Source organism: Pomacea canaliculata, linkage group LG10 (assembly GCF_003073045.1).
Source record: "Pomacea canaliculata isolate SZHN2017 linkage group LG10, ASM307304v1, whole genome shotgun sequence".
NCBI classification, from domain to species: Eukaryota; Metazoa; Mollusca; class Gastropoda; order Architaenioglossa; family Ampullariidae; genus Pomacea; species Pomacea canaliculata.
The window spans coordinates 20,946,133-20,959,858 of NC_037599.1; the positions used below are offsets into that span (position 1 = coordinate 20,946,133).

The 13,726-nt window shown below is 37.7% G+C and overlaps 1 protein-coding gene across 5 annotated transcripts in view; it reads left to right on the top strand.

The window, feature by feature from the left end:
- The first annotated feature begins 4,166 nt into the window (after positions 1–4,166).
- The window catches only part of LOC112573414, a 36,399-nt gene continuing 26,839 nt past the window's right edge, over positions 4,167–13,726 (top strand). For all 5 annotated transcript variants that reach the window (XM_025253765.1, XM_025253762.1, XM_025253764.1 and 2 more), the window contains exons 1-4: positions 4,167–4,290; positions 4,388–4,460; positions 5,267–5,394; positions 5,875–6,031. In XM_025253765.1, the coding sequence (XP_025109550.1) occupies positions 4,180–4,290; positions 4,388–4,460; positions 5,267–5,394; positions 5,875–6,031 (469 nt within the window). In that variant the 5' untranslated portion in view covers positions 4,167–4,179. The remainder of the gene's footprint in view (positions 4,291–4,387; positions 4,461–5,266; positions 5,395–5,874; positions 6,032–13,726) is intronic.

Sequence of the window (13,726 nt, forward strand, 5' to 3'; positions counted from 1 at the left end):
TTAGAATTTCTATAGGCAGAAAAACTCTGGAAATTCTAATTTCAAAAACAATCCCAATACATGGGAACTGTAAAGATGTCTATAAACTGTCATTTTAATTCCTTTCTACACAGTGTTAACCAGCTGATTAAAGGACTACAGTCACTAGAAATTGCGTAAACATGTGTCCATATTTTATTTTGGCAATGTAATTCAATCACAATAAAATGAGGTAGGGACAGTTCTCCAGGCCTGATTTATCTTCCTGTCATGTTTTTTTTTTTTATGACTCATGAAAATTCTTGTCTGCACCTAGCAGAGTCAAAGGTTAAGGTTCATAACTAAAAGATAAAGAAACAATCCAAACAGTCCTATTTTATGACAGGCATGTATTAATGTACCGTATACACACACACACAGAGTCAAATATTTAAATCCTTACCCTGAACTGTTTGTAAAATGAAGGGGTGGTTCTTGAGTCCCATTGAAGTTGCAAGATCAGGCCAACTCAGTTGAAAATAGCACAGATAGAATGCCCCTCACTACATGCTTTAATGTGAAGCCCGACGCATCACCGAATGGCATTCCTGAAAACAGACAAAAATAAATACACATCATTTTAAAAAAATTGCAGTGGGCAACATTATAATACCTGTTATGACAACTAGTATTTAAAGACACCCCCCCAAAAAAAAAGACAGCAACAATTCAGGAAGTTTCATACAACCAAGCAAAAGTGGGTACAGAAAATTTACTATCTGCTCTAATCAATGCCACCATAACAATGCCTTTATTACTTTTAGTACTGCAACATGTCATTAGTTTTATACAATGAATGTATGGTATGGAAACCTTTAAAGGGAATCAGATAAAAAGATTTGACTCCTCCTACTAACAAATCAGAATAAAGCACATACCAAGCATGTCCTTTTTTATGGGTCTGTCTTCATATCTCCCTCAAGACTCTCTACATCTTCTGCTGATTGTTAAGCGAGACTGGAACCCCTCTGGCAGATTTCCCGTGTCATTTGCCTTTCCTGTTCTTGTTCCTCCATCCATGTAAACATCCTTTTAAGGTTGTTTGTATCATTCTTCATCTCTTCCAGAAGAGACAGTTGTTGCATCCCAACTTTCTCTAGTTTAGTTCTAACCTAAGAACACAATAGCAGAAAACATGTAAAATAATGATCTTTCTAGCTTTGCTATAGTTCACAATGCCTGGAAAATACCATTAATTTTGGTTAATCTTTACCATTTGTCATATCTATCTGATATGTGATCCATATTTGTTTCAAATTTTTTCACTATGGCAAAAGGCTGGGATTTTCCGCTTCCAGTTTAACTCATAAAAGCACTGTTCATAACTCTTGGCCAAGGGTAAGAAGAAAAAAAAGCTAAAATGATTATAAACAAAATGGCTTTAAATTACCTTCCAAGGGGTTATGGGTCTTTATGCTGGCAGGCTGAAAACCAGACAATGGAATCGGAAGGCGCTGGGGGTGTGAAGGCAAAGGTGAAACAGTCCTTTTTTGAAAGCTGCTACTTGGGACACCCTTGAGATGGTGCCAACCACTAGTGGCAAAGAGTATGGCAATGGTGGTGGACATTGCTGCATAACTGAATGGTCAGCATATAGTGATTCCTCGGCATCCTTCTCTCCTTCGCTGTTAGCTGTGCATCCCTGTGTCAAATGAATACATTTGCATAAACTTTTTTCAGCTTAGTACATTTAAAACTGTCAGCTGCTGATAGGTTGTTAAAATTTTTTTTAAAGAACATTTTATTGTTATTGTACAAACTTGTTTATCACTGTATGCTATTTTACCAGAAAGAGGACACAGCCTTGTGTCCCTACATGATGTCCACCAAAAAAAATTCCCTAAAATTAAGCAGAGGAAATGAAAACAGACCGAAATCTAATCGGAGTTATCCGTATCCTTTTTGGTTGAGTGGGAGCATTTTTGTCATCACTCTCCACCTCCGACATTTTTGTCCCTTGCAGATTCAGCTAGATTCTTGGTAGTTACCTGCATGGAAATAAATATAGAAGGCAAATAAGATTTCACAAATCAAGATCAAAAGTATAATAATAACACACTCTTATAGTGCAGCATCACACACAAAAGCTACACTATCTGTGGTGTAATGACTGTGTTCAAACAGTTCAGGTATTATCTTTTTCTCCTTCCTTAAATCTGCAGCACACAATAACATAGAAGTCATTTTGACCATTAATGGTCACATGCTTCATAAATTTTCTTTCTGCACAAGGATTATGAATATTATGAATCAAAAAGTAAATTGCACTTACTTAATGACTTGTGCAGGAGAACTGGAAGCATAGGACATGAGGAATCAGCTTTATAGCTCTAATTAATGAAGCTTGCATCTGGTTCAATAGATTGTAGTGGGAAGTTGCACACCCTGTGACCACTTTCATCTTAAAATGCCAGCAGCCAGCTATCTAGAATAACAGTAAAATAAATTATTGACCATTATGCAGTTATTATGATTTGTTGTTGAAAAAGACCATTAAAGTTGTCTGAAATGATACTTCCAGTCACAATCAGTTGTCAATGGGCTATCTATATAAGTTTTTTTTTTTGGTTCACCACTGGGAACACAATCCTTATGCTGCTCTTTGACAAATATCTTAATTAGCTGCTGCAGTGGAAAGTTTGGTGTTTGAAAAAGTCGTTTAAGCTAGCCTAAAAAATATAAAATTGAGAGGCAGAGTTAAAGAGTCCAAAGGACCAAATCTGTCAACATTATCAGCAATATGTGACAAAGCAAGTACATTTTACACCAAAATCCTTTACCATATAAACACTGCTTCTTGAACAAATAAACATGAAAGGTTATGAGCCTAATAATCAGCATAGTTCACACACAGCCCAGGACTTGCAAGACAAAAAAAAAACAAACCCACAATAAATAAGAGAAAAAAAATATTATACTGCCCGAAGAAACCTGGCATTTTAACGCTATCGTACCAGTAAACAGACGGAACTGTCGAAGCTCTGTTACGTTCCACTTTCGTAATCGCAATTTGAGGAAATTCTGACAGCTCCAAATTCTCTCCATTGCTAACGGCTAAAGAATTATCAATGCAAGCGTTCAGAACTGCTGAGCACGATTTCTACCTCTGTCTGGAAAACTTGTGCATTTATTGCGTTAATGTGTACTCTTAATCTTTTTCTCTTAGAATGATATTCTGCATTAAATTTGGACATTTCTGTAGTTAAAATCTCAATAACTATGTTAATATAGAGTATAAAAATTATACGTACTGTTATCGAAGCGTCGAACACATGTATCAGTATAGAAATTGACCGCTTGAGAAGCTTTTCTGTTGGGAAAAGTGTAGACTCACACATTTGAAAATGGCGGCTTTGCCTGCACGCATGTGGTCGTATGTAGCACGCCATGGCGAAGAGTCATTGCCATTGTTAGGGGTCACGACCCTATATGTGGGGTTGATCTCCCGCACTCTGTTTTCGCCTCGGCGAGCGTGGAGCTTGGCTTATGTGCGCATGCGCTGACAGCGGCATGCAAGACGAGTCAAGCATTGCGATAGATTGACCCCCTGTATCACAGTCGGATCAAGACAAACTTGGTGGACCCCTTGAGCTTATGGTTTCCGATGCTGCTAGGGTATTTCCTTTTTTTAAGTTGAAAATCTGTCATTTGCCGTTTGGCAACGATCGACTTCTAGCACTGGCACCCCGGACATGTAATATAAGTTTGTGCTGGCACGATAGGTCCCTGCATGGAATGTTTTAAGAATAATTGAAGTCAAAAATTTATATATTTATTATAGTTTAAATCTCCTGGCTCATGCAGACCCTGCCATGATTAATCAAAAGAAAATATCCACTAATCCATTAAAGCATTACATTAAGTAACAGTTCATGCCAGTTAAAAGGGCTGTTTAAGATGATCAGATATTTTGACAGCTCCGCGTGGTTTTGAAATAAATTCTTAAGGTATGTAAACACGACCTTTTGAAAGGTCACCGGTTGCTCGAAACGAGATAAATATCAATGGGCAGAATTAATAATGATTTCTAGTCTCATCACTGTTTCGAAAACATCCAGAAAGTCAACTTATTAATCGGTTGTATTATAGTAAAATTTCAGTTGAGGTAGTTTGCGTATGCATTAATTTTAAAAAATTGTTTCTTAGGAACTATTTTTCATTATGGAAGAAAGGACGCCAGTGGTGATAGGGCAGCAACCGTGCGCCAGGATCCTCTCACTTTTATTACGAATTTCGTATAAATATGAAAGAATCATGACGCTAAGCAATCAGGTGTGCAGTTCTTTATAGATTTAGTAGTTTCTTAAATTTAAATGAAATTAATATTTAAATTTAATGACAGAAATTAGACTGTATTTCTCTTTTACAGATCCTGCGGTTACGCTGTCAGTATGCCCCACTGCATGAAACAGAATTCTTAGACCTGTCAAATCTTGGGTTAGGTGAGTAAGGTATTTTCCAAAAGCAAATTGTGTTATACATAAGAAGAAAATGAAATCACCCTATAGTTTCACATATAGTGCTAAGTAATAAGTACGTTTCACACCCTGGTCAGTACTGAAGACAGCTATATAATACTTTTGTTAAAAGTCCAATGGTGCACCCAACATCACAAGCGACATAGGAGAAAAATATTCAGAAAATTATATTTTTGAGAAGGAAGGTCATCCGCTGCATATGTTGGAAAATAGAATTTCCTCAGTAAAATCTAAATTCAACTGATATTTACACATAATATTATGTGTGTGTAATTTGTTTACTGACTGATATACTACATAGTAGCACAGAATGCAGAAAGTATATGGGTCTGTGGTAATGTTTGTGAAATACATATGCCTCACCAGAGAACCCTAATACTTAAAGCATTCCATGCTTCCATGGTTTCTCTAATATATTTGTTAACCCTTAGTGATAACCTCCTGTGGAATCTGGGAATTTGAGATGTTGGGGTGCAAAGCATTTTAACATTATCTCATTGAATTAAGTCTTATTCAAGGTCTGTGTAGGTGTGGCTGAGAGAAGATTGAATAACATTTCACTACTAATGTGATTATCAATGTTATACCTGTTCATTTAAATAAATTTACAAATATTGATTTATGGTTTCATATGATTTTTTCCCATCGTGCATTCATGTAGTAGTCATGTTAGTCAAAATCATAATGTAGTCAAAAATCAAAATCATTTAGACTCAAAGTCATCATTCTCCCAATCACTTTGAATGATTTTTCTCATTCATCATTTTCAGTGATTCCAGAAAGATTAGCCTCTTGTCCAAAACTTCGCAGCTTAATTTTGCAAGGAATTAAACTCCAAGAAGCAGCTGGCCTTGATTGCTGCAAGCAGCTGTGGTACCTGGATCTTAGCAACAATCTGGTATGTGCACTCACTTGTAGCTGTTTGTATTTGATTGTTTTTCACCAAAATAGAACATTTTAATATTAATATGAGCAAAAGCAAAAGATAATAATTATAGTTATGCAAAATTCAACATAAAATATATTTAGCAGTATCATTAACTTAAGTATTTATAGTTTTTGGCACAATGCCAAACTAAACCGCATTAAATAATCATTATATATTGTATATTACATGTTATACACATATGATTGTTATAAGGTGAGAGTGCGTGGATAGATGTGACATAATAAAAGAGAGGAGAATGAGATTTAACTTCCAAATTAGGTCCTCCTTTTTATTCTGTCAATCCGTACTGACTAAAGGTTTTGAAAATGATAACATTGACATAAAAGAAAAATCTGCAAAATATAGAATTTCAGATGCCTTGGTCAGTTTATTTTTGTCAGGGTAACTTACACAGAACCAACATTTAACATACTGTTGTCTACTTCACAGTTGGAGAGTCTTGAAGGACTTGCTCAGTTCTTGGCACTGGGCACACTTATTTTGTCAAACAACAACTTGGACTGGTCTGCCTTGGCTAGCATTCGTCACATGCATATTCTTAGCATTAGTCTCCATGGCAACCCGCTGCTGGAAAAGGACCCCTATTGTAAGTTTTAATGTGTCTTACTTCCTTGTTGCTTTTACTGTTATTGCATCAAGCTCATTAATTACGTCCTAGAGTAGATAAAGTGGTTTATTTTTTACATTTATTGATGCTGGTAAAGATACAGGATGAAATGTAGCAACTATGCATTCTTAATGGTCGATCTCTTTACACATCCAAAATAAAAAACAAAAGCAAAACCTTCTATTCTGGAAATTTTGGGAACACACCCATCTGTGTTGGGCTTAAACTCAAGGGGAAGAACTCATGAAGTACAACACAAACCAGTGACTACATCATGTCATAGTTTTAAGTAGAGCCTAGCATTTAGAATAACATGGCTGGTACTATGGTTACTTAAAAAATATTTTGTCAACAAACTTTTGATATTCCATATTCACTCCCTCTTGTGCATCATACATTTTAGCATGGTGTTAGAATGTTGGAAAAAGATTAAACTGGAATCAAAGTAACCAAATATATATATATAAAAACAGTGCCTTCTGCCTATTCAAAAAAGGTCTTTGGTCCACTGCCATTTGTGCGTGTTGAAAAGTCCCATCTAAACAATGGACTGTCATCTCTGTGCAAAATAGAAAGATATGTTGTGGGTTTTAATCTTAGTATTAAAGTAACAAAAAATACTTTGTCACTCCTCTTAAAAAAAGTGTTAACTAAAGGCACTTTTGCAAGGTAGATAAGTCATCAAATGATCAAAAGATGTTAGCTTGAAGAAATCCAGCTCAGTCTGCATTTGTTTAGATGCCATTGTATCAGCAGTAACATATTCTTTATCCTGAAGTGAACAAAGACAGATAGTGTCATGTATCACATATATGGAGACAATACTCCTTATAGACATTTATTTATGACAAACTTCACTAAATGTAATTAGTCTTGATATTTAGTATGTAATCTTTATTTCTGATTTTAATAGTTTATGCTTTAACTCCTTAATTGCATCGGAGAGATTGCAATACCAGCTTTAATAGAGTTCACCTGGGCTATTTATAGTGTCTTTTTCTAACCACATTGCATCAATGGGCAAAAAACAGGTCGCATGATGACTATAGGATAGCCAGAGTTAACCTTAAATTAACCCTGACCTGACATTGACTATTTCAGTAATACAGAGCAGGACAATATTTTTCGATTGGGGGAATTAAAATTGGGTGCTTAATTTTGTATTGTAAATTTCAGTTATGGAGTTAGGTACAAGGGGTAAAAAATGCCCATTGTAGAATACCAGCTGTTTACAAGTTTTCCTGTTTATGCTTTATGTTGGTAGGCTGAAGGTATTTAGTCTTTCTCTTCATGTGCTTGACTATCACGAGCTTAAATTTTCTTGAAGATTTATACATTAAGAAGGGGTTTTTGTTTCAGGTCTTTAATTATTATTCACCTCAGCTTCTCAGTTTTAAAAAAAATAGCCTGTCACCTACTCACCTCAATCCTTCACCACCCTTGACTTGAGGGCAAATTGTGCAGCCTAATTTAAGTACATAGCTATAAATAAAAATTGAAAGAAGACTTTAAAAAAAATTTAACACATTTGAATTTTTAAGTTGGTGTTCATAGTTCCTTTTCAAAAGGTTTTTAACGATTCTGTGCCAGTTTTTTTTTTATTTACTCTGAGGGTCAATCAAGGAAGCATATGTTGTAAGTCTTTTCGTTTAGAACATGAAAAATGATATATCGTACAGCAAACTGTACCTTCCTTTAATTTCTAGCCTCTTATTACACATCAGCTAAATGTTTTCTCTGATATAGTCACAATAGAAAGTCAAACTATATCTTTTCTTCAGTGTAACACCACAAAATCCAAGCGCAAAAATTATATCGATGAATGGATTCATTTATACAGGTAGTCCTCGGGTTACGACGGTCTCGAGTTACGTCGTTTCGTGGTTACGACACTCATTCCCACTTACATCGACAGTGATAACAAAGCAACGTAGTGGGCTTATTATTGAGATGGACAGATTATTGGCGCTTTGGTTGCAAGACCGAAATCAACGCCGTATCCCTGTGAGTTTTATGGTTATTCAGGAGAAGGCTAGGCGACTGTTTGAGGCGTTGAAAAGAGAAACGGGGGAAGGAAGTGAAAGTGAAGAATTTGTGGCGAGTAGGGGTTGGTTTCTGAGGTTTAAGGATCGTGCCAATTTCCATAACATTAAAGTGCAAGGTGAAGCTGCTGGTGCTGATGAGAAAGCAGCAACTGAGTTTCCTAATGCATTGGCTAAGATAATTGAGGAGGGTGGTTACTGTGCTCAACAAGTGTTCAACGTGGATGAGACAGGCTTGTTTTGGAAAAGTCTGCCTAACCTAACACTGTTTATTACTGTTACAGCACTTACAGTACAGTAGGTCATTTTTAAACGTACTGTACTACAATATTTTACTGTACTTATGTTTAATGATAACTATGTAGCGTACTGTGTTAGGATAGGTGTTTGGATAGGCTAAGTGTTTGCAGTACTGTACTGTTATTATGATGGTACAGTACTGTATGAACGTATGATCCGACTTACGTCGAAATTCGGTTTACGACGCCGCGTCAGGAACGGATCCCCGTCGTAAGTCGAGGACTACCTGTATCTGCATGTTAATCTTGTTGAAGATTTATCATTATAGAATTAGCGCCATGAGGTCATTCCCGTGATCACGCCGACACCATGCACCTTGGTTCGAGGCCGATCGTTGCCCTGTATAAATATACTTCGGTGCACAGGGCGTGGCCGACCCACAGATGTGGACAGTAAAACTGCCTCTGCAATTTTAGTTTATTAGCTTCGCAAATCGTCAGCGCCACACGAACACAGCCGCCAAAGCTGTCGCCATTGTCACGCGGGGACCTCATGCGTCGGCGCGTGGACAGGCAGGAAGTAGGTCACGTGGACGTCACTCGGCGGCGAGGTTGTGACACCATTTGGTGCCAACGTTAGTCCAACAACTGCACTTCAACGACGACATTGACCAATGACGCGTGCGCACACACACATGCGTCATGCATAGATAATTGCACTTACGCACATACGACATACATCGTACATAATAATACTCATGTTAAGCTGTTAACTATAGCGGCTTGATATAACCAGAGAAACAACCCGCCTACCGTCCATTGTGTGTGAAGCTGAAAAACTCCTCAGGTAGCGAAGTTTCGCTTCACGCCAACCCCTTCCCGCGGTTTGTTTATCGTCCTTCTGTTAGTTTGTTTTGTCGTCTGTCTCGCCCTCTATAGAGGTGTTTGTGTGTTGTAAGACGTAAACGTATCCGAGTACCTGGCGCTCAGTCATTCAATAAATATAGTGCTTTCAGATTTGTTTATGTTCCTGCAGCCATTGATGCCGAAATTAATTTTTTTCTTTTGAAAACCAGCATATAATTAAAGAGAAGATAAGTTCATTTGTTCAACTTGTACGAGTTCGCTGAACAGATATACACTCGCTTTTAATACTTCAGACATATGTCACAGAAGCTCGATCGCCTGTGTAGTTTTTTTTCTACTTTCCTTGGTGAGATGCCGTTGTCTGAAGGTTTATATCTTTTATATTAAGTGTAATTATATACTTATATTTTGAGAATACATATTTAAAGTAACCTAAACTCCGACCATAAAGAAAGTCTATTGGTTCATAATTGCATATTGCTGAATGTCAGTATCAGTTACATCTTATAGTGGACATCTACCCCCTTCCCCTGGAAAGGCACTCTGTCAAAAAGTTTTTATAGCTTTACTATTGGAATGGTGATTAAAAAAAAAGAGAGAGCTAACGAAAGGTTAAATTCCTGATTATTTGATTCTGTTTGTTGTTGTTTGTTTTGATTTTGTGTGTTTGCGGGCGCGCGCTTTACGGGCAGTTTAAAAAACTTCCGACATCAGGTTTATCTTAGGCAGGAAGGTTTTGGGACAATCGGATGCATGTAAAACCATGGCTGCCAATATTTTCCGCGAAAATGTCCCAGAGACGTGTCAGAACTCATGGTTAGTCATCCCGGGATTACCAGAGGAGACGACAGCACACCAATGTGACGTAGAGTTTGGCGAGCTTTTTTTTACTTTAGAAAAGACTGGACACTCCTCTGGTGTGACGTGGCTGGAGATATTGAGCGATGACCTGTCTCACTTGGCCACATGAGTGGGTTGATTGGGTGGGTGGTGTAGGGAGGGTGGTTAGTTGACAATAGCTTCACTACTTGCCCAACCCGATATAGCTCCTCCAGTCTGGTATTGCGATGACGAAGTGCAAAGTCTGAGGCAGAACACAGGCTTGTAGCATTTATCATGCGAACATGGTCTGGCTAATGATAGCATCAGTTGCCATGTGCAGATCCCGTGAGTTAGAAAAGTTTTTAACAGACTCCCCTCCCTCCATATACAAGCGCGTGCGCACACCCCCTCTTCCACAAGCACATGTATATACCACACATGTATACCATGCAAAGACATACTCCCCCCCCCCCACACACACACATATGTATAACTACATGTGTATACAACCATGCACACACGTATATTCTATCTATACACATATATTTTTAACGACTTCTGTCTCGTTTTAGTACAAGTCGCCTAAGAAGTTTGTCATGCAAGAAGGTCTGATACTGGATCATTTCCTTTGCGGATGTAATGCAGACCTTGTGAAGAATTGAAAAACAAGGAGTTATCTTTAAGGGACTTTATTTGAGCCGACAGGTTACCCTCACGACGCTTGTATTTCACATCATTTGTAAACGAGGTGGGAGCAACTGCACATTTCACTAAATCGTTGCGTCCCTGTAAATATTTAAACAAAGGCGCGTTAGAAACTTCGATAAGAAGTGGACAAATACTGATCATCTTACTTGCCTTTAAAGGAATGCTTAGATTCTTATTACAGAGAATTAATACAGTTCTAAGGTGTGTGTGAAGGCGAAGCCGCCTAGCTACTGAGATCCTGCTCTTTTAAGAATGAACCGAGGCAATGCATTTACTGGCATAGATTGTATACTTTGAATTAAGGGTCTGTTTTGAATATGGTGGAGAAGTGTATTCTCGCTGTATTTATTTGTTTCCTATATTTTATGCTTGCATTTTTTTGATCGCACAAGTTTTGGTATTCTTTTGCTTAAAAAAAAAACCACCACCAACAACAGATACACAACACAAATGTCTACTCAAACATCGGTTAGTTGCAAGATATAATGTTTACTGTTGCCAAAACTCTAAAAAGGTTTTCAGGACAGCTTGCACTCTGTGTTCAGTAAGAGACGGTGAAAAGAAAGCGCCGCATGTGACCCACCGCCAGATGTTCATATTCAGATTTGCACCTAGGTCGTTGTTTTGTGTTTGGTGCCGCAGACACCACAGTCTGTGTTTCAGAAGGTGTCTGGAAGTCTATAGAAACCGTCGGAGGACAGCGTCTTTCCCTTGCTAAGTTCCATGGCCTGTATGCGCTTTCTTTGTTCTCGTTTCTGTAGAATGGGAAATGAATACCCAGGACTCAAAGGAAACTACTTGAGATTCGCAGACACCTGTAAGCATTTGTCGCACACCAGGACATTCTGTGTCGCAAGGAAATGCACCAAGAGCACGCGCATATTGCGATGGGGAAAAATGGACAAGAAGAGAGAGAGAAGGGTAGTTGGAAGAGACAGAGGGAGAAAGACAGGAAGGGACAGTTTGGAGTAGGGAGCAAATCTTTCTGAGAGAGAGAACTCGCGGTTTGCCCTTGTAAAAGTTTCATCACTTTTGACAAGAGGTGCAGGGCTGAAAGTCGGTTGAAATGCCTGTGCTATGCTCATGTCGCTTTGAAGTTTTTTTTTTTTAAGAGAGAGCGATACGAGTCTATCTTTCCTTTGACTCACCTCATAGTTATTTTCTATGTCTAGAGACCTATGTTACCTGCAACCTGCCAGAAGTTGCATGTCGATAATGTCTAGATAGTATGGCTGGCTCATTATTTCTCAGGGACGATCCTCACTTCTCAAAAGCCTACACCATTGGAACAAATAACTTGTTTTGCTGTATTTACAATATATTTGAAATAAGCTAGTTGAAAGCTTGTGTGTATCAAGAGTAACAGAAGCGTGGTGGTCAGTGAAGACTGAGAGGTTGCACTATTGTGAGGGTGTGTACGGGTTTCTTTGTTTTCGGAGTGCGCATTTGCTACTATTCCGAAAAAATCAGCAGATGGTTCTAAGGAGTGGCCATAATCCTAGGGCATGTTGAAATTCATAAAATACTTGGCGACTTTGTGAAAATAAAGGACAAAAATACTCAGGAAAGCAGTGACAATATGCAGATGAAGGTTTATTTTAGGTGACAGACCATTCATAACAGGAATGTACTGGATGAACGTTTGAACATGTTTGGCAAAGCTTTTTATAACTGTGGTGTAAAACTTGTGTAAATTTAATGTAGTGGGTACACTAAGTACTTGATGTGTATTAAAGAACTGTCATGCTCACGATGAGCACAGGAAGCAAATCTGTCACACATGTAGCTGCATTATCTCTTACAGCTGATCATAGCCTGAACATTTAACATATGAACAAGTTTATTTCCTGGTACATAGACATGATGGGTGTCTACTTTGTACCATAAATGTTATTCTTATACTTGTATTCCAATGCTCACTGCGGAATTTACCGTTAGAAATAGGTGTTCCAAAATTGATTATGTAAGAAGTGACCAAATTATTAAAATACGTTTATGATTTGGTCAACATGTCTTTTTTATTCCTTCCCAAAAAACAAAAAGAGCTATAACTTTATGCATGATTCAGACTACAGTAAAAACTCCCTATACTAAGACTTATCAAAATCAGGTCATATCTGAGATGGGTTTTAATTGGTAAATTGAAAGTCACCTGTCATTCAAGAACCGTAACTTCAAACACATATGAATTCAAGTTTATTTAAATGTTGAAAATAAAGATCTTGAAGCCATATCATAATATTTTTCTTTGTCATTTTGCCTTCGTTCAGTCGTTCTTATTTATTTCACTATTGTTGTGCGCTTGAGTGAAGATTTATAGGTAACAACAGGGGTCGCCCGGTAGTGTAACCTCACTTGTCACCACTGCAGCAAGAGGCTCTAGATTCAAATCTTGTCTTGAGACATCCATGTCTGTATGTGACACCTGTATGCAGGGTGTTGGGGGTTTCTCCAGGTACTCCTGTTTCCTTCTCTCTCCCTCTCCTCACATAGTGTGAAATCACCTCAAGGTGGAAGCACTTTAATTCCTACAAAATAAACCAACCAACCAGGTAAGAGCCAATCAACCACTACACATGTATGGTGGTGCTCATAGAGGTGGGCTTGTAAAATGCACTACATTTTTTGTTAAACGGGATTTCTTCTAAAGGTCCCAACAGAGCACAATAGTCCAAAGAATTTTTTTTTATGAAGATATGACTTCTGAAAAAAGATTGTTAATGAAGCACAATCAACTGATGAAAGATGGTTAACAAAGAGACATAGTTTTATATTTCTATTACACCCCATTTCCTAATCATGACAGCTGTCTGATCTGTACCGCTATTTCTGACAACCATCGCTATGCTCATTTTTAAGAAATTGTTTACTTTGGTGTTATATAAGCTATATCAGAAACATTTATTAATCATAAAGCATAGATTGTTGACTGGAAATTAATAAATAGGGCACAGCCACTGTGTATTTTCTTTTACACAGAGGAGTATTTGTTCACT